This window comes from Diorhabda carinulata, chromosome 1 (genome assembly GCF_026250575.1).
Source record: "Diorhabda carinulata isolate Delta chromosome 1, icDioCari1.1, whole genome shotgun sequence".
NCBI lineage: Eukaryota > Metazoa > Arthropoda > Insecta > Coleoptera > Chrysomelidae > Diorhabda > Diorhabda carinulata.
Window position 1 is genome coordinate 3,031,925 of NC_079460.1, and position 21,585 is coordinate 3,053,509.

General features: G+C 29.8%; 5 protein-coding genes across 7 annotated transcripts in view; 3 read left to right on the plus strand and 2 right to left on the minus strand.

The window, feature by feature from the left end:
• The window catches only part of LOC130896783 (uncharacterized protein C14orf119), a 374,082-nt gene that overhangs the window by 83,918 nt on the left and 268,579 nt on the right, over positions 1-21,585 (minus strand). The gene's annotated exons all lie outside the window — the stretch shown is intronic.
• LOC130896824 (acylphosphatase-1-like) lies at positions 1,935-2,792 on the minus strand. Its single transcript, XM_057805161.1, has 4 exons — positions 2,617-2,792; positions 2,541-2,557; positions 2,377-2,486; positions 1,935-2,211 (listed from the first exon to the last, which is right to left on the minus strand). The coding sequence occupies exons 1-4, from the start codon at positions 2,669-2,671 to the stop codon at positions 2,097-2,099; spliced, it is 297 nt and encodes a 98-aa protein (XP_057661144.1). The 5' UTR covers positions 2,672-2,792; the 3' UTR covers positions 1,935-2,096.
• Positions 3,916-4,866, plus strand: LOC130896765 (enkurin domain-containing protein 1-like). Its single transcript, XM_057805077.1, has one exon. The coding sequence runs from the start codon at positions 4,004-4,006 to the stop codon at positions 4,805-4,807; it is 804 nt and encodes a 267-aa protein (XP_057661060.1). The 5' UTR covers positions 3,916-4,003; the 3' UTR covers positions 4,808-4,866.
• On the plus strand, positions 5,341-8,670 carry LOC130896800 (acylphosphatase-1-like). Of its 3 annotated transcripts, none has more exons than XM_057805126.1 (5): positions 5,341-5,356; positions 7,607-7,683; positions 7,745-7,761; positions 7,820-7,929; positions 8,398-8,670. In XM_057805126.1, exons 2-5 carry the CDS (start codon positions 7,611-7,613, stop codon positions 8,510-8,512), a joined length of 315 nt encoding a protein of 104 aa, XP_057661109.1. In that variant the 5' UTR covers positions 5,341-5,356; positions 7,607-7,610; the 3' UTR covers positions 8,513-8,670. The 3 variants fall into 3 exon arrangements, with proteins under 3 accessions (XP_057661109.1, XP_057661118.1, XP_057661102.1); XM_057805135.1 differs by lacking the exon at positions 5,341-5,356 and adding an exon at positions 5,411-5,439; XM_057805119.1 differs by lacking the exon at positions 5,341-5,356 and having other exon boundaries at positions 7,526-7,683.
• LOC130896724 (cell growth regulator with RING finger domain protein 1-like) overlaps positions 10,423-21,585 on the plus strand; it is a 40,250-nt gene continuing 29,087 nt past the window's right edge. Inside the window, exons 1-2 of the mRNA XM_057805006.1 lie at positions 10,423-10,684; positions 11,615-11,766. Of these exons, the coding sequence (XP_057660989.1) occupies positions 10,572-10,684; positions 11,615-11,766 (265 nt within the window). The 5' untranslated portion in view covers positions 10,423-10,571. The remainder of the gene's footprint in view (positions 10,685-11,614; positions 11,767-21,585) is intronic.

The window sequence follows — 21,585 nt, forward strand, 5'->3', positions numbered from 1 at the left end:
TGCAATAATTAGTGTATAATAAATGTCTCAATTTCTTCTTTGTACTAATTGTAAAATTTATATATTGAAAAATACTAGTTTCAAATTGAATTTCTTGAAAATCAATTTGTACTTTTTCTGTTATGTCTTATGCATCGTACCTGCATTAATTAAATTAAAAAATATTTCTTATTGCTGTAGCTGTATTCATTTTTCCTTCTCTAATGATTGTTTCTACTTTATAAAATATCTCTTGGTTTCCTTTTGCAATATGTTTCAATTTTTTTCGACAAAATCATCTTTCAAATTTGTTTTAACAGTTTGTTCAAATCTTTACCTTTTAATTCACATAGTTCCACTTATTTTCTCCTTTCTAGTGTTTATGTATTTGAAACTTACAAAAATTTTAGTTTTGTTCACTGTGCGTTTACATTTTATTTCCAACAAAATATTATCATGGCTTTATTTGTGTAATTTAGACTGATATGTACAATTTTATAGTTACATTTGTTTCTCCTTTTCTCATGAGTACTACTATACTTACGGTTTTCTACAAAGTGTCTCTACTTTCAAAAAAATTTTTCGATAACTTTATTCTAGTTTATTTTAATATTAACTTTCTCTATCCATATTCTTTCAAAATGTGAGACACTATGGAGCTCCGGAGCACTTCATCTGGAAGTGTATGGAATAGAAGTTGAAGATCTCTGGTAGCTACAGCCATCTCACATTCTAAACAATCTAAGAGGAGTGGGATTAACAGATCATCTATAAATAATGAGTATCGCAGCATGAAAGGGAGACACAATAGTTCCTCTAGGTCACAATGTATATGATAACCTAATGAACAACTTTTAACATTTAATTTCTATGATTACATTTGTTTACTTTTTCTCAAAATTTTACCTTATAAAATATCTATTGTTGCAGATTACAGTGCATTTTCATTTTATTTCCAAAAATATTCCTCTGTATAGATGATTCTTCAATTTTTTGTATCTTTTGGTTAACAGATTTATATCCACAGTACCCGTTTCAAGTTCTATTCAATATTATTTCCCCATCTTTTTGTGTACATCCCTATTATATAGAATTCATTTGATATGATTCATTATTTAGCTTGAGAGTTTTTCTATTTTATCATTAGTATGAATATCTCCATTAGCATATATAGTACCTCCACAACTTGTTGTATGGTGCTCAATTCGAGCTCGCTTCAGACCCTGGGCATAGAAGAACCCTCTCAACTGCAAGTAGGGCTAACAAATGGACGGAATTTCAATGTTTTATTGTAAAAATATTTATGTAAGAAACAAATCAATATTCAATGAAAAAAATCGAAGATGAAATGAAGTGATTCTGCCAAGGTTGACTTGACAGGATTTTGTATAAATTTACATCATTTGATCTGTTCTTCACATTCTTAGAGATATTTTGGAAATATTCTAGAAACATAGCAGTAGGGAGTCTACTGAAACTTATATTTTGAATGTGATCTATGAGGGAAAAGGGTTGCGAACCTCTGCTATAAAGTACAACATGAAAATTTACATTATTTGATCTGATCTTCATGTTTTTAGAGATATTTTGGAAATATTCTAAAAACGTAGCAGTAGGGAGTCTACCGAAACTTATATTTTGTATGAGGGTATAGAGGGAAAAGGGTTGCGAACCTCTGCTATAACATGAAAAAACGGAAATTCGTTTCTAAATGATTTCTATTTTCAATAATCGAAATTACTATCGAGAAACTTTGGTCGTTTCTGAGCTTATTTAGCACCCAGTGAATATCAAATTACTAAATTAATCTTGCCAGCATTGAAACATTGACTGTCCTAAACCGAAAATGTGATATCAAAAAGTAGATTTTATGATTTATGATATTTTTCAAAATTTCAATCAATTCTTCCTATCTTTAAACTTCCTCAATACGATTTGTAATTAAATGAAAAAACTTTCAAAAATAAATTTAAATTTATTAATTTCTATGTAATGGATACATAATAAATAAAGAATTTGTACAAATGGTACATTAATATAGAAAATACTGAATTTTGTAATCAAAAAATAAATTAACTGAAAATTTCTCACTAACAGTTGACACCAGAAGTTTCAATTTATCTCACGATTTTGAATGAATCATATGTAAGATGTTCTATTTCCTTTTCGTTGCAAAAAACCGCTTTTTCGATTTTTGATCTTGGGCTTCCAGTTTTCTCCAACCAGTTTTTCCTAAAAGTGAGTTTTATAATATATTCAATATCTGCAAAAATAGAGCTTGCACTTGAATCATTGATTAAAGGATCACGAAAGAAAAAAAATAATGAGCAGAAACATAAGGATAAATATTAATAAAGGTCAAGTTTTAATTTTTTAAATAAACAAAGTTGCACTAACATTGATTCTATATTGGAACTGTTTCCTTGGATCATTCCCTTCACAGTATTTTGGTCTGTGTTCGTACACCAGCCCTTCACGTCTAGACGATTGGCAGCTCTTTCAGTATACTACGAAACAAGTTAATTTAGTTATCAAATCAATAATTATAAAGTTTATATTACCTTCCGGAAATATACTCCTGAAAAATAAATTTTATTAGTTTTTAAATATTCTACCCAAATTAATTACACTACTTACCTTGAACTTTGCCGAATATTTCAAACTCTAGAGAAATTAATTTTTCGGAAGACATAATTCCCGTGGTTTTCGAATTTCAAATATGAAAATGATACTTGAAAGACAATAAACAACTATTATTCAACATTTTCCATGTATATCTTTGATAATCTATTTGAATTAGTATTATATTCTTCTTTTTTTAATGCGTTATAATAAGAAAAGAGCAAGCACAATACTCAGCTCTAGGGTGCATTCCACTAAGCGTTCACAGAGCCTGAAATTATGGTGGGTAGAGGTAAGAGGAACCATCTCATAAGGGAGCTTAGCTTAAAAACTGTCCGCTTGTAAACGATAAATTATAATTCAAAGTTTGACCAGAATGGCACTCCTGTCGGACGAGATATCATATGAACTTAGTTATTTTAGATAGAGTGAAGTATGCAGTGTTAGAAAATTTTATATTTCAAATGACTAGAAACGTTAATTAAATATTGGTATACAAAATCTAAACTATTCACTTAGTACAAAATAATTTTGTAAATATAACCTAGAAAAACTACCGTGAGATAACGCAGAATGTTAATTAATTATTGTGAATTTGTAAGATAGAAAGTGTCAATTATCACTTCTTTCTTTCTCTGTCCTTATTCTTAAATTTCTAGCGCTTTATTTAAAATTTACACTCATGCGATAGTAACGCCTCCCTAACGTAAAGAATTCGATGGACACTTTCTGTAGCACAGAGATGGTTCTCCATACCTGGAATAGTCTTTTGGGTGATCTACATAGAGACTACGATAGTGGTCGTGGCTAAAATGTCACAAGTAACATTAACGACGACCCTCGTCAAGAGGTGGGTCGAAGTGAGCGTTGAAAGAATTAGCGGAATTTTCAAAACTGAAACAACGCAAATTGTAACCATGGAATATATCTCATTATTTGATGCAGTATTGGATATTATAAGTACTTTTGAAGCATTTTTGTGGCGCACCATCAAATATTTTACTATGGTCGCAGAAGATATTTTGATTTTATTTTAAAGTGAATCAGTTAAACCCTCCACTAAAAAATTCAATAACTTATAAATCATAACATAACCTCTTAAAGCTTTTGTTTTATTTGTTCTGTTTTTCCCTTCCTTAATATTTATCTCAACACTCGTAATCCATTCCACTTGGATTTACGATTATAACGCTCTGGACTAATTGTAAGTGGAACAGGAAAGATCGTGGTCGTGAGTGCTTATTGGAATGTACCCCTAGTAGGAGTATAGGCACTTAGCAAATGTTACTGACAGTTCACTTTTACAAAAATTTAAAAGAGAAGAAGAAAAATTGTGACTTATATACTGGTTTATTTTGTATGTGAAATTGCAAATGTACATGAGTTAAGCAAATAATTTAAAATGCCGTTAAAAACTTTGTGCGGTCTATTTGACGAACCCGTCAAAACGACGAAAAAAAATTTCATAAAAGAAAACATCAAGTCTATCAAACAATTACAAGAAATATTGCATGTAGCACAGAGATCAAAAGAAAAAACTAAGACTTCTCTAGATCGAAATGTCAACAAAAAACCAAGAGAAACACTGTCTTCAGTGGAACTTAGAAAGGCAAGTTTTAAAACAGATGCAGCAAACCAAAAAGATCATGAACTCGTCCAAATTAGTAAGAAACCAGTAGAAAAAACTCTACAAGCAATAAACAAAGTCCAGAATCAGTCTAAATTGAAGAATTACAAAACTAGGAAGAATACTATCCCAAATTTGAATAAACCACAATGTTCCACTAAGTCAGTGCAAACTGACACCAGTCTTGGAGGTAGCTGTGGTGATGTAGAACTGCAAACTGAAGAAAGTGTCATTAAACCACAAGAACAACAAGATAGTCAAGAAGAGGTTAAGGATGCAGAGAGTCTTGGAGGAGGATTCCATGTCATTAAAAACGATTTCAAAGATGAACCAACAGGAATTCCTTTTGAACCGAACTGTCCACCTGGACATGTGCTATTATCTGAAGAAGAAAGAGTTGAAACTCTAAAAACATTACAACAAAACTATGAAAAATTAATTTTCAGTTTAAATAGTTTGTCTATAACCTGTGATACCTTGAGAATTAGGAAAAGGAGAATTCAATTGGAAGATGAATTGAGGGATACAGAGGAAGCAATTAAAGTTTTTGATAGACCAAAAGTGTACATTAAAGGATAAATTCTTGTAACATATTGTGTATTTATAATGTTTTAATAAATTTTGATCCTTTGTTATTAGTTAGATGTTTTATTGTTTGCAAATAATATAAAATTTAAGTGCAGTGATTATATTTGTGAAAAATAAATTGGATTAATATGGATGTGAGTATTTCACAAATTATAGCACTCATTTTCAAGGACCCCATATAGAAGAAGCTGACAATACTATAAAATTTCCCTTATCATAACATTCTCATTATGTATAAATAAAAAGGACATGTTAGTTAGTCACTATTTCACAATTTTATAGACCAAACTGATAATATGTGAACTATTTTGCTGTTTTAAAACTTTGAAAAAACTTGATACTACCACAGTTTACAAAAACTTTCAGCCAATTCATGTTTTGAATATGAAAGAATATAGATAAATAAGAATAATTAATTATTGAAGGAAAACAAAAAAAGAAAGAATTATTGATTTACTATAGAAAAACTAGTTTTTGAATAGGAAGAACAAAAATTTCAAGCCAGTAATGAGAGTGTTAGTGTCGCAAGTGGTTTCAATAGTAAGCGTATTTTCTTTTTTAAATTTCTCTTTTTTTTTAGAAATTGAGGAGTAGATAGAATAGTGTCTTGAAATCAGATACAGGTAATGATTTGTTACCAGAAATATGCAGGGATGACTGAGTTAAATCATTTCCTAGATAAATAACCCTCGATTTGATAATGGCTTTACAAATTCAAAGCACCAAATTATCATAGAGTAATATTTTGATCCAATATATACTGATAGAGGGTTTTTTTCATACATTTATTAACATCAGCTTTAAACTTTCTAGTTCCAAGTCTATATTTCTAAAGTAGTTAATAGACTAGAAAATTGTACCTTCAATTGCTTATGAAATCTGTTGTTAACATACTAAAAGTGAAGATACACTTGAAAATGGTAGATTTCAGAAACCCAAAGACAGTAGACCATAACATAATCAAAAAAATTTGAAAGAAATGAATGCTTTTGTCATTGCAGTTAAAGGTATAGTAGCGGCTGACATACAAAAGACTTTGAATGTCTAGAAAATATATCTGCCTCGTGGAAATACAATTAAAGCTAATTTGTTTTAAAAAGATCAGTTTATATGAGGATAGTCTAGTTTAATAAAAAATATTTGACTATAAACTATGACAAAATATTTTTTTGCCTGCTCGAAATAAATATTAAGCAATAACAATAGATAGCTCGATAGCTCAAACAAAACATTAATAGGCTTATTAAATGGAATGGAATATTCTAAACCTTAAAACAAGGTTTCCACTATGTAGCGGAGCTACGTGTAGCACAGCTATATAGCTCTGTTCAAAAAGTGACACTGGAGATCTGCTATATAGTTCGGCTATATAGCAAATTTAAGCCTATTGTCTTTGTTGAAAATATCACAGTAGCTACGGTGAAAGCAGCTAATGTGATATTTTTATATTTTTAAATCTTCTTGATTTTAGGTCTCCTCTGTTATGAAATAATTTAAAAAAACACTAATTTTATAACATGAGACCTAAAATCTAAGAGATTTAAAAATATAAAAGTTATAAGAAATTAAAGCTCTATATATAGTGTAAACCCAGCTTTTTACTGATTGAAATTTGATAATGGATTTGGGGGAAAATTGCACATAATAGAACAAAAAAATTTATTAAAACGTTTTAAAAAATTAATTTTGTATAAACCTACCCAAGAAAGTGGATACCAAGGGGGTTTAATTATTTCTCTATTAATTTAAATATTTTCTTGCCATTAGAAATGAGGAAAAATATTTTAAAATGCGGTATTTCAACTATTTTTTGCAAAAACAGAAACACATGTTTTGTTTTCATAATTTTGTACTGTACGTTTTTATTACTTCTATTACTTATGTTTATAATATTCGTTCAGTTTGAAAACTTTTATAATAATTTGCTAAATTAATAAGTTATATTTCACATAATTTCACATTTTCATATTATTTTGCTTTTAATTTGCATTATAACTTATTTATTTATGAATTTTGATATTAAGTTTACTATTAGACTATTAGGATAATAAATTCTTATTCAGAGTTTATAATTCAATTTTCCTTTTTTTATTTATTTTTTAAATTATATACAATGAAATTATGTACTTGTAATTTCGTTTCATAGCATGGAGGACACAATCTCACCCCTTGTACATACGTAACAAAACACTAAATTTGACCTAGGGCAGCTTTTTCTTCCTTAATTCGCTTGTTCTTCTTTTGCTACGTTCTTAGCATTACTATAATTTTCGTATATCTTTCCTTCTATCTGTTTCATTTTATAAGCGCAAAATAAATCATAATGATCTTTCCGGAGTTTACACAATGCTAATTTCATTTTATCAAAGTATGATATACGCAAGATCACACTGAACACTATTATTTGTGGGATGTGATTTATTAGAACTTACATATGAATTGAGTCTCATACAATATATTGTAATATATAAATATTATCTATTTTGAACTTGATTCAAGATACCTTATATTGGATAAGTAGAAAAAACAATATGGAGAGTAACATACATAGCGCGATTTTTAAAAATTTGTGGGTTACGTCCTATTAGAAATAAGATATTTCTTCTAATTAGTCATGTGATATGTGCTGCAAAATAAAAGAGAAGAATTAGATATAAATTCTTACTAGATGGATGTATGTCTGTTCAAAAGAGACCATATTAATTCAAATGGATATCATCACATATAGCTATGGAAATTGAATGATTATTGTTGTTTATTATACTTCATATTTTTTTTTCAAATGCAAAGTGCGATGGAGCCCACGAGAAAAATGTCTAGAAAAAAACTAATGTCCGTAGATTTTGAAGTTTTTGGTAAAGTTCAAGGTAAGAATGTAATTAATAATTGAAAATTAATATTTAAAAACTAATAAAATTTGTTTTTCAGGACCCTATTTCAAAAAGGTAACATAAACTTTCTCATTACTAATTTAATGCATTTATATACTCATTTATTTTATAGTATACGGCGCAAGTTGCTTATTCTTTACATCTAAAAGGCTGGTGTATGAACAGCGACCGTAATACCCTTAAAGGGGTGGTTGAAGGACGTGTTTCCGATGTAGAATCAATGTTAGTATAACTTATATTAATTGAATAACTAACACTTTTCACTAATATTTCTATTGAATTTTTTTATAGCAGTATAGGATGTTTATAATGTGATACAGGGTAAACTATAATTCAAAAACCACTTATTGATAAGTAATATTTTGGATATTATTTACTTGACAAGATTGTTTTCGCTTATTCCATAATCAGTGTACTTAATACACTATTTACACTACTATTACACCAACACTTACATTATCTGACAGACGATTCTATAATCAAGTTATCATCTTCAGGTACTGTGTTTAATTTCAGCCTCTGAAGATGATAATTTGGTTATCGAAACGCGCGTTAGGCAGTGTAGTAGTGAGTGTTGGTGTAGTGGGTCCAGAAATTTCAACTGTGTCTTAATCAGAGATTTAAGTACGAGTTCAACTCTACTCTAATGTTATGTTGAATATTTTGTGTATATATTTTTTTCACCTTTAGGAAAAACTGGTTGAAAAAAAATGACAGACCACAATCAAAAATTGATGCAGCAATATTTTCCGAAGAAAAGGAAGTAGATTTTATATCATACGATGGATTTAGAATTCTAATATAATTAAAGCTTCTCGTGGCAAGTGAGAAATTTCCAGTTAATTTATTTTTCAATTACAAAATTCAATATTTTGTAGATTAATGTACTGTGTACAAAAACTGTTCATTTGTTATGTATTTGTTACAAAGAAATTAATAAATTTGGTTTGAACAATTCTCTTATATAATGAAAATTTTTTACAATCCTTCTTCATGTTTCTGTAAACTTTACAATTTCATACATACAGTAACATTCTGGTCCACTCTTATCTTATAGTTGGAGGTCCCATCTGTTTTAGCTCCTTCTAACGAGGTGCAACTAGCACAGCTCCATTTCAACATTTCTATTTTATGAATAACATCACTCACTTTGGTTGAATCTCTAATAATCAAAGTTAACCAGCCACTGCAGAAATTTAAAGGGGCTGAGACAGTCGAAGATACTCATGGAAACATAACAAAGATATATTGAAGGTATGAATCCAAGTTAGGACAATTTAAGAAAATAACCAGAGCCTTTTGGGGACATTGCCATTACAATGGACACCTGAAGACGCTAAATTTAGCAGAGAATCCAATATGTAGATTCTGTTATCTATAGAACAAAACCTCTATCCTCATTCTATCGCAATGTATAAGAGCATCACACCTGTGAGTGTTTAATCAAGATCTAGAGCAGCTAGAGCCATCTCAAATCCTGAATTTTTTAAAAGGAGTGGGATTAATAGATCAGATGTATTCAGAGTGCCACGGCAAGGGGACACAAGAGATCTTGAATCACAACACATATACACACATTAAAAAACAAAGTTCTGAAGCAGAAATTATGCACACAAATTATACGGATTAAAGACAACTTTTTAAGGAAATTAATATGAAAGTTTTAAATATGGTGCTACACCAAATATGCCCTAGGCAAAATTAACTATTTCATTTATTTATTTACACCACCCATGCCCCAGGGCCAATTAAAAGATTGGAAAGACATACATAAAAGTTAAGAATTGAACAATTAAAGTTGTAAAGTAAAAATGAACAATGGTACATTTAGATGAAGTGTAAATAATATAAAACACAAAAATAAGAATTAACGTAAGCAGTTCTAGAATTCCATGATAATCCTGCCAAATACGATTGAGAAAGTTAAAGAATGATAAAAATTTTCTGTTTTATGTTGAAATAGTGCTGGATAAAATATCCAGAGAGTTCTGCATATGAGTGATATTGATTAATTACGTACAAAGGAGAAAATTTGAGAACATTACTTCCAGCAACTGGAATAAAGATTAATATACTTAAAAACTTGCTGATTTCTTTTATTCGTCGTAATGACTTGTATTCAAAAAAAGTATAATTACACAATCATTCAGCCCTAGCAATAATAATCAACTATTAAATAAATAAATTTGACATAGTCCTCATTTTGAAGATGTGTATTCCTCACAATTAATGGAATGAAGAAGCAAGCAATACAGTATTATCTAAAAACCTCTAATATCTCTCCATTTCAAATATAGTTCTTTTTAGGTATATCTTTGAGAACTACTTTGAACATTACTTATTGTATGGTTTAATTAAGTCAACGTGCCCAAAGATATTCAGTTATTTTTAATTTGTACATAATCAATCGCCCCATAATATTTTGCTGTTCCTTAAATTTTGAAAGATAAGTGGGTACATATAACATTATTAAATAAGCTGTTGAACTAGCTCTTATAGTACTTGAAAAGCATCCTGCACAGAATATAAACCACGTTAGAAGTAAAATTATATATTTTAATATTAGCAATGAAAATCAACTCATTGGATTTTATTTAAATAATATGTAATAGGGTTCATTAGAACTACAATTGATTATAGAGAAACTACTGTGGCAGGTAAGTGACTGACAAGTGACAATTTACGTATTACAAAAAAAAGAAGAGATCACTTCAAGGACTTCAATGTCACAAATTGACTGTAGTCAATGCCAAATCAAAATATTAAAAGAGGGAATGTACGAGCAAACAATACTTCATTTCTTGTAAACAGTTTACATTGTGTATGCAGGATTAGTAACGCGAAATGTTTAGTGATTATTGTAAATGGTGACAAAGACAATGACTACATTACTTGTGTCGGCAGCTGAATTGTCGAACATTATTTCGGTGCTCGCAGTGCTGTTATGTTTTTGTGCAATGTTTTTATTCATAACCAGGTAATTTTGAATTTAAAAAAACTGTATAAAAATAAGCTACTGTACATACGAAAACAATCATGTGATAATTTATTTTTGGTCCGTTTTTCTTCATGCTACATTTTCTAGCTCCATAACACTTTATATTTGATTCTTTACTAAATTATTTTCATTTACTATACATATTTCCGTTAAAGAGTTAAAATTTCCATTATGCATTAACGTTTGTTGAGAACTAATTCGCAGTTTTTTTTTCGAAATTTAAATTTATCTGTATTTAATCTCATTCCTATTTACACTCACATGACTTTAAATAAAGTAACCAGTTTAAATATAAAAGTATTTTCATTTTAACTAAAAAGTGTGAATTTTGGATAGAATATTCCAGCATTTTAAATTCCTGCAGTTCCAGTGCAATTCAAAAATTTTTGTTATAACAAAACGACTATTTGTGTCCTAAAAGGCTATTCACCAAGAACTTCTCACCCAATATTTTATATATATATATTTTAAATATTCATCTAATTTCTTTATTTTGGCCTTTATCAAAATATTTTGATAGAGATTATCATTTTTTGAAGTTTATTTATGTGTCAAAAGAGATAAACCAATTATTTACCAAATAATTTTTGCTTTTAAAAGTGTGAATTTATGATTTGAGAATTTTTTTTCTTGTTTTAACCTGATTTTTGATTTACATAGTAAAATGTTTGATGATGAATTTTATGTTCACAGTCTATTCTGGCAGAATGGCAAAAGTTTTGTTTCAAAATCGAGAGAAATATTATAATAGAATACTAATTTTAAAAATTGTTCATATATAAAAATTACTATTATGAGCAGTTTCTAATTATTTTTTCTTGAAAACAATTGATAAATAGAAGTCACATAAATACAATTTATAAGAATAAACTTTTTGTCATATACATAAAAAACATGAAAAATTTTCAGGAACATGATGGTACTACGAGTGCATGGAGAAGACTTTGTATTTCCTACACCCATACATCAAGTACCACCTAGAATACCTCAAATGAATATGATGAAGGTTCATATACCTTTCACATTTAAATTATTAGAAACATCCACATCTTCATATTCAGGTAAATTTTTATTTTAATTAGTAATTTTATTTTTGGTTACATTACTCTCAATGAATAGATGAATAAATCAGCTACACTCAAATTTCTGTGACGTAATATTTCTTCTAAGTACGCCACTGGTTAAATTACATTATATTTAGTGAATTGAAATACAGAAATAATTCCAAAGTTTCACATAACAGGTTAAAAAATTATGTTTAATAAATGTATTTACATTTGTTTCAACAACTTTAATGGTATATTTAATAACATAAAATTATATTCTATCAAAGGATGGAAGTCATCGATTCAATGTATTTCATTTTTAAGGTATCTTAGTTCTTTCGAAATCTTCAAGTTGTCAAAGGAGGCCAAGGCTGTAGAATCTGCCATTAAAAAAATTATAATTATTTTAAACTGCTTGAATTATTTGTCTATTTGGTTTTTTATATGAAATGTCTTTCATTCAAGGACAGATCAATATTTCTTTTAATAAATTATTTGATGTTGATTGGATATCATTATAAATTAAAAAAAGATTACGAAATATCATCCAGTGGTATAATGAAACAGTTACAATATGTTACTATATTTCAAAAAATTGACTATTACATTCGAGATTTTGTTTTGTGTCCTTATATGTTGACATTTTAAATTTTTTATTATTATCACTCACATTTAAGGGATTTTGTAGTGTCAAAGTGGTTTTACAAGTACAACTTTTCTGTTTATAAATCGAATAATATTTACGAGGAAAAGTCAGTTGTTACAACACCCTATAATATAAAACTAAATATTCTTCTTTTTTAAGTAGTTATTTTGATCATATATATAACGAAGTTTAGTTAAGAATATCGCCATTTTCATAGACATGTAATTGTAGACTGCTCCTTCGATAGAATTCGTCTTCCAATATTAGAAGAATATATCTGTCAAGCGTTCCTTTTAATTTCTTTTATCGTTTTCCTTCCATCATTATATTTCTTTTAATATATGTGTAATACTTCTATATGAACAGTTTCTATAAGTGGAAGCTGTTCCGACTAAGAAAGACAGAATGATAACGATTTATCCACCTTCCGAGGTTCCTGCTCGGTTCTGCGTGTTCTCAAGCATGCGCAGTATAGATAAAGTTCTCGAACGAGAGAGAAAATGAATATTGTCGGCACCGTAACGTAGGGACGTTTTTTCCGTACCAATTTTCCATTACATAATTATGATATTTCTCTATGGCATTATCTCGTTTCACCAATCATCGCACAGAGAAACAAATATAGCTGTTTTTTTCTACAATTGGCACAACTTTTTAATATAAAAATTATTACACCATCGTAAATTCCATTTATTAATAAAAATAGTGACTGATATTTTTTTCTTTTCTTTGTTTGGAAATCGCCGTCACTGTTAACCTTAAACATCTTGCAACATTTACAATTCTAATACTTCTCAATCCTCCCCAATTATTAGTAAAATTAAGATAAAGTCGTGCTAGATTTTATTTTACTTTCACCTTTTAACTCACTGATATTATTACAAAGGCGCACTAAGGTTTTTTTTAAGAGGATTTTTTCTCATTACATTTAAAGTTCAAAATATTGTTACGACACAACCACACAATAGAATTTAAAGTTGAAGAAAATTTTTTTAGTAGGACTATAAAGGATTGTCTACTTTAGGAATTAGATCCTAAAATTTCATTATATTGCTCTTATGAGTAGTTTGATTTAGTAGAGTTTGTTAATCATATTTTATTCATATATATATTCTCCTACAAATTTTTAATTTTGTGACAGATTATCGTCGAATTTTCAACTTTCAGCATGAAAATTGTCTAATAAAAAAGCATCAATAATACAATCAAATTAATTATTTTAAATGATAAAATTTTTTGTCTTGATTAAGTGTAGAAAATTTAATTTTTGACCAACTTGAACTTGTAAAAATCAATAACACATACACTAACGATAAAATCAAGCGTCAATTTGAATATTGATTTTAGAAATCGACGAATTTAATGTTTTTTGAGAGAAAAAACAATTTTCAAACCCCGCATTCTTGACTAATTATTTCCCAGACGATGAATACATACGTATTTGAAAGCTCGGAAATATATTAGAGTTAGTACACTTAGGTGTTTAATTTAATTTTGCCACAATCCCACTTCGAAAACGCTGATATATATTTAGTATTTGTTAATGCTTCTAATTGTTCTTGATTTTAGATCTCTCCTGTTTTAAAATTAGTTTTTGTTAATCATTTTTGGAAGATTGATAAAAAATTGACGTTAAATATATATTTTGATAAAGACTTAAAATTAGTCGAAACGACAATTTTTTATCAATCTTTCAAAAAAAGAGACCTAAAATCAAGAACATTTGGAAATATTAATATATTAAAAGGTCTAAGAAATTTAGAAATTGTTACATATTTTTGAATCATTGATGTAACCCCCCTTTGCTTGCATTATTTCGGTGCATAATTTCGGCATTTTTTTCTAACAATTTCGACAAATAATCGTCATAAATTCGTTTTTCTAGATATTTCAAATATGTGAATTTGAAGTAGGACATGTTATGATATAATTCCTAATATTTTATTTAGAAATAATAAAATAAGTTTTACATAAGCATTTTAAAAAAGAGAAATGTTGCAGGTTCATAAGTTATATCAAAAATGTCAAATGATATAGCCAGAACCCGAATGAAATTATTTTAGATTCAGAAGACGTCAGCTCACGTTATAAAATGCTGCTTATTAATAATCATTTGGTAACAAAACTCATTATTTGAATAAATGTTTAATGACAATTTTTTTTATATGTCAATAGATAAATTATTAACAGTAGTTTTAATGTAAAACAGTATATTACTAAAATCAATCTTCGCTGCATATCTATCTTTTTCTTGCATGAGGAATTGTTGTGGCATTTTGAATTGCATTGAAGTTTAACGCAGTTAGCTTAGGTTAGGTTAGTTATATTAACTATTGACATATGGATATACATTGTCATTAAACATTTATTCAAATAATGAGTGCTGTACTACTTAGTTACCAAATGATTATCAATAATCAGCATTTTATTACGTGAACAGGCGTCTTCTAAATCTAAAATAATCTCATTCGGGTTCTGGCTATATCAGAACAGCCACAACGCGTTCTGGCAAAGGCAAGTCGCACAGAACGCGTTGTGGCTGTTTTTTGTATTTGAGCATAACATAATTATATACAAGAATTGCTCGAAGATGGATGAACAAATGATTCCGTACTCGCAAGTTTTAACTTGTCGCACTCACCGACAAAATATAAACATGCCCTCGTATAAAGTCACCAAATGGCGGACACTATTTTTGGTTAGTAAGACACCGTTCCGAGATTTTCGCCTGAAGATATGATAAAGAAATTTGTATTATTTTGAAATTTATCGGATGGATTATGGGGTAGGCAAAAAGATTGTGGAAGTTGTCTACAATACATTTCCGATTTATTATATTATAAAATACTGATTTAAAAAAAATTATGTGATATTAAAATAAATCTGACGCCACTGTACTGTTACTAAGTTGCAGTTAGATTATGTAACTGATATTGCTGCTAGCTGACCGCATTTTGTAGGTACTTGGATTGTGTTAATGCGACGTTCTATGCACTAATTTTGAAATGGCTGTTGGTCTAATCACTTTTTTTGTTACTATTATTATTTAGTTCTACTGGAACTAACGGTTTTTATTGTTTCTCTATTTAATTGCGAAATTTAATTCAGTTATGCTTAACATTGAGCAATGATTTCATTCAAATTGATATATTATATAGTGAACTCCAAAATTTTTACACGAGATGAACAAATAGTTATTTATGCAACAAGTGAGTAAAGTAATACTTTTTTTCACGTGTAGGACGGTTCGACAAATCCTACGAGTGAAAAATTTCACTCAAGTTACGTGAAAAAAAATTCCAGGAACGCAGAAAAATCTATTTTATTATAAATAAGATTGTGGTAAATAATACGAGGACGTATTGATATCTAGTTAGCCTAGACCAGTTCTATGCATAAACAAAATATTGCGTTACCATAGCAACGAACAATAACTTATTAGAAGTGTTAGTGTAAAGTTTGACGTCAAAAAAGTAAACCAGAGTTACGCAATAAATTAAAAGAAAAAAGATGTCGAAATTATCAAAATCGAAAAATTGGAATATCGAGCCATCATCAAGTACCTGTATTGGAAAGGGTTAAGAGGTAAGCAGATTTACGAAGATATGCTTAACACCCTTCGTGATCAATGTCCTTTGTATGCGACCGTTAAAAATTGAACTGCAAGCTCCAAAAGAGGTAAATTTTCCATTGAAGATGATGACCGATCTTGAAGGAGGCCAGTTTCTGTGTCAGTCTCCGAAAATATCGATGCAGTTCATGACATGATTTTATCAGACCGTCGAATCGGGCTAAAACGGATATTATTTGAAGCACTGAATATTTCACACGAACGCGTTCATCATATAGTTCACGTCAATATGGACATGAGAAAAAATGCTGCAAAATGGATCCCTAAATGTTTGAATGTTTACCAAAAGCGTGCAAAGGTAGAAGCATCGCGTTCGATCTGTGCTCGATTTGAAAACGATGTAGGCTTCTTAAACTGAATTGTTACTATGGATGAGACTTGGGTACATTTCTACGATCCAGAAACAAAACAACAATCGATGGAATGGCGACACTCTGGTTCTTCAAGACCTAAGAAGTTTCGTGTCCAAAAATCTGCTGGAAAAGTTCTTGCTTCAATTTTTTTGGGATGGAGTAATCATGGTTGATTTTTTGGATAAGGGTAGAACAATAACTGGAGATTACTATTCGACATTACTGACCACTCTACGGGAAAAAATTAAAGAGACAAAACGCGGAAAGCTGTCCAAAGGTGTTTTGTTTTTACAGGACAATGCCCCTGCACACAAACCTCATGTTGCCATGCAAAAAATTCGTGATTTAGGGTTTGAATTACTAGAACACCCCCTTATTCACCAGATTTGGCTCCGACCGACTATAATCTCTTTCCTCAACTGAAAAAAAGTTTAAAAGGTCGTAAATTTTCTTCCAACGAGGAGGTAATAAAAGCTGTGGAGGTCTGGTTTGCAGAGCAAGAAGAAATATTTTTTTTGAAAGGTCTAGAGACGTTGCAGGTTCGCTGTAATAAATGTATCAAATTAAGAGGAGAATATGTTGAGTAATAAAATATTTTGACATTGAAATTTTGTTTGGTTCTATAGTAGGATAAGAATTTTTCAATATATCTTCGTAAATCAATGAATTATAGTTAATCGCTTGTGAAATTAATTCTGTTCATTCAACTTTGTAAAAATATTGTAATTTTGAGTTTAATAAATTTTTAAAAATAAATTTTCGAACATCGAAAATATAACTCTCACGAGTTTCATATAAAATGTTTTCTACGTCCGTAGACTAAAACAAATTAGACAAAATTTTGATCAATTTTTATTTTGTAATAGTAATATCAAAAGTACAGTTGTGAGCAACAAATAACATCGTCTATAGTTGTATTAGTACTTATTGGATTGTTAGTAGGACCGTAAACATTTACAATGTTGCTTGAAGTCGAATTGAAATTTTCACTGCGGAATCAATTTTCTTTTTTATTTAGTCGTCTACGTAACCCTCCGCTACTGTGTTGGATTTCCACCCATCATGCTTCTTTAATTACTATATATCACTACCGGAATCCACTAATAGAGACGACGAAGAGTGTCGAAATGTATGCCCAGTGAAGTTTATTGGATTAGGTAAATTCAAATAAGTTGCGATAAGCCAAGGAATATTTTAAAAAGGTATCGATACCTGCAACTTGGGTTTTGCATTTTCCATTTCTATACTGCAAAAAGAAATGATCTGTTTTTATGTTGGGTCTTGTTTTTTATATTTTTTATAAATGTTTACCAAGTTTAATCTATTGTCAAATATTTCACCAATAACAGTAAATCGACGTTGAACATGAGTTTTTGTATCAGGTACTGTGATAATTAAAACATTTCCGGTATTATTAATATCGTTAGACTTCATTTTTTATAATTCCTCCCTTTGCAGAGCTCCTGCGATTCCGAATATTAAAGCAACTTGAAAAGATGTTGCAAATAATATCTAAGCTTACATTAAAATTTTTTGCTGTCATATCTTATGCATGAGATAATGATCGTCTGGACAGCTTTAGATTTTTTGGGTCTATAGCCAACTGATTTATTTTTCAAATATGCAATGAGTTTCGAGTATTTACTGATGTTTACGTCGTTGTTTACCATAAGGGTGTCTTTCAATTTTGACTAAGTCGACGAAAGTGTTGATGACTTCCATATTTTGGATTTAGTTTCAAAGTAAGATAGTAACACTCTTTCTGTGAAGTTGTTTATGCCACGCATAAAAGAATTGTATTCCTTTAAATACTGTTCCCTGGATTTCTCAGATTCATAGTCACTGCAGTTGCCGATTCAACAACATCTTCTGGTGTGTAGTTTAAACTTTCTTCACTATTACTCCCCTTCACTAATAATAATAATAATAATAATAATAATAATAATAATAATAATAATAATAATAATAATAATAATAATAATAATACATTCCTTTTAATTAGACACAAAACGGATTTTCTTGAACGAATATCAAGAAATAAAAGTGTGAAAATTTATCGTGAAAAAATGAACCGCTACGGTACTTTTTTTCATGCTTTTTGACCAATTCAAAATTTACATTTTTTAGTAGAAAAGTAGAAAAATACGAGAGTTGCTACTTAAGTTTGGAGGTATGGCAACACTGTTGTGAATATATCAAATCTGACATTGCCATCATAAAGTTTGACATTACCATAAGAACGTGTGTTATTAGCGCTGTTTACAGATACTTGAAAAATTCATTTTGGTCAAAAAGTAGAATCAAATAACCAACACTTTCTTACGATGATTTTTTAAGACTTTCGTTTTGGATTTACCAAACAGCAGTGTCGACTTTTGGTGATGAAGCGCTATCTCGAGTCGCTGGTTTTCCGAATTCAATCGTGGTCGCACTTCGCAACAGGATCAATTTCCAAAATCGGCCCTTGTGCCAAAAAACATCGATACTGTGCGTAAACTGATATTGCAAAATCGTCATGTGACATACCGTGAGATTGAGACGCACTTGGGCATTAGTTCCATCCTGTCAAAAATCTTTGTAAGCATTGTTTACCGCATAATGCCTGTTTTTCGGAATAACTGGACATGTAGCCACTGTTCCATTAGAGCAACATGGAACGATCAATTCTAAATGATACACCAGCATTTTTTTACCAGAAGTGTTCGACAAAATCAGGGAAACCAATCGCGGAAAACGAATCATGCATTTTTGAACAGTCAAAACATCGAATTGATGGGTCATCATCAGCCGTACAGTCCTTGTGTGGCACCCAATGATTTCTTATAATTTCCGTAGATCAAAAACAAATTGCGATGTCTACACCCGAAGAAGCGGCGATGGGCTCAAATCATATGTTTTGGAGGTACCTCAATCTTCTTCTTTTTCTTAAAGTGTCACGAACGATGGTTAGCGACCATAATGACTATTTGTATTCTATTCACAGCTGTTCTTGGTTTGATGTGCAGTTATACCACTCTCTTAAGTTTCGCAGCCATGATATTTTTCATCGTCCTCTCTTTCTCTGTATATTTCCTTGCATACTCGATCTCTGGAATTCGTATCGTTGTCCCCTCATTACACTAATTTGCGGGCTTTTATGGACGTCAATAATTCCCCTTGTGTCGTCATTTTGCGTAAAACTTCTCAATATCGACATTTCAAAGGCCCATTTCCAGTTTTTTCATTATTGCTTTGTTTTAAGCAGCCTCCTCCATTCCGTACAGAAGGATCGAGTATATGTAACATTTTATCATTTTCTTTTTCATTTCCTCATTAAAGTTTTTACATCCAGAGAAGTTTTTCATTTTATAAAATACACTGCGAGCAATTTCAATTTTTACTTTTATCTCTTTAATACTGTCATTTCTCGAATTAATCCAAATCCCTAGATATTTGTATTTCTGTACTTTTTCAATGTGGTTATTTACAATTTGTAACTGTGCATTCTGATCTTGCATTTTCGAGAAGTGCATGTATTTAGTTTTATTTAAATTCATGTGTAGTAGTCCGGGAGCCGGCAATCTCAAAAGACCTGTGATCGCGGAATTGCAAAATTTTTATATAAATCGACAGCTATTAATTAGAGGAACAAAATGCAATCTTCAAGCGTCGATTTATTTTGCCGAAAGTATGAAAAAAAAATAATTACTTAAAAAAAAGCAAAAATGTTTTTCCGTCATTGCGGATTTCGTTAAAAAACTATTCCTATTTAAAGGGTGTGATTGGGGACTAACTTTCCCCATCACTCGGGAAAACTTTTTTTTAATTTGCTTATTTTTATTTAAATTTTAAAAATATCGTGGTATGCGTGGTCGGAAATATCCCGCATACCAGTTTTATTGTATATGGACTCGATTCTCATCAATGGCAATAAGCCTTCAACTACATCATTTCACTCTGTAATAAGCGTAATATTTTTAATTAAAAGGATAAATAGAAACGAAGGAAATTGGAAAATTTTTTTCGACTTCATTTTTATTTCAGTTGATTAAAATATCTTTTTTATTGCTTTTACTTTCGGCCAAATAAATCGACGCTTTACGAGTGCATTTTGTTCCTCTAATTAATAGCTGTCGATTTATATAAAAATTTTGCAATTCCGCGATCACAGGTGTTTCGAGATTGCCGGCTCCCGGACTATAGCCCATACTGCTCGCTGACCCTTCTTACCTTTTCTGTAATTATTTGAAAGTCTTCTATATTCTCCGCTTCACTCTTCTGCTAGTGCTTTCTGGATAATTACTTATACCTCAATTGGAATGGAAAAAAATGCTTTGACAATTGGTTAGGTTATGCATGCATAAGTATATTGAATTTAATGGAGAATCCTTTGTAAAACAAGAAAGCTCCGTCCAATTATAAATATTAGTTTTTATTTATGTATCTCAAAACTTAAATATCAACCCTCGTATACCATTAATTTTGTTTACCTTTAAAAACCGGATTTAATCGATATCTTTAATTTTTGAACACGTTTTTGAATGCAGTTGTTTAACAAAAAATTTGTATGCAGTTGTTTGAAGTCATTGCAATTTCTTTCCGTTGACATTATGGTTTTGAAAATAGTTTTGATTATAACTTTACAATTGTCACGTTCTATTATTTATTTACAAGTAGGTATAGTGATAAAATGAGGCAAAATACTTATTTACATTAATTTGCAAAACAGGATGTAAAAAAACCTTCACAAGGAAATGAATCAAATGCATGCTGATATTTCAAGTCACTGTCTGACTTAATAGTATAGTTAAGCAAAATTAAAGACTATGTATAATAAAATCAAATAAAAAAAAATAAACTAGATGCACTAATTATTGCAATTACTGATATTACTAGACAAAATGTTTATCTTATGGCTTTAAAGATAAAAATTTAGGTGTTTGAAGGGATGAAAACTATATGGTTCTGTGAAAAAAATTCATTACATTTAGCACCATTTTTTCTAATGAGTGTAACCCTACGCTCAATTGATAATTTATAGTTTTTTTTTTGTGAATTAGAGTAACGAAATAATAAACCATTCGTAATCCATAGGCGTATCACCGAAGGAAACTTTTAAAAAAATTGGTTTTCGCTGGAAAAAGTACCATATTGTAGTATGGAGAAGAAATCACCCCAAGACTATAAAAAAAATAATAAAAAACCAACATAAGAATCGCAGCTTC

Excerpts from the sequence above, each read along its gene's own strand:
- LOC130896824 (XM_057805161.1), bottom strand. The coding sequence starts at position 2,671 with ATGTCTTCCGAAAAATTAATTTCTCTAGAGTTTGAAATATTCGGCAAA. Across the intron at positions 2,212-2,376 it reads AGTTCCAATATAGAATCAAT|GAAAAACTGGTTGGAGAAAA; the intron begins GTTAGTGCAACT and ends ACTCACTTTTAG.
- LOC130896765 (XM_057805077.1), top strand. The coding sequence starts at position 4,004 with ATGCCGTTAAAAACTTTGTGCGGTCTATTTGACGAACCCGTCAAAACG.
- LOC130896800 (XM_057805119.1), top strand. The coding sequence starts at position 7,599 with ATGCAAAGTGCGATGGAGCCCACGAGAAAAATGTCTAGAAAAAAACTA. Across the intron at positions 7,930-8,397 it reads GTTTCCGATGTAGAATCAAT|GAAAAACTGGTTGAAAAAAA; the intron begins GTTAGTATAACT and ends TTTCACCTTTAG.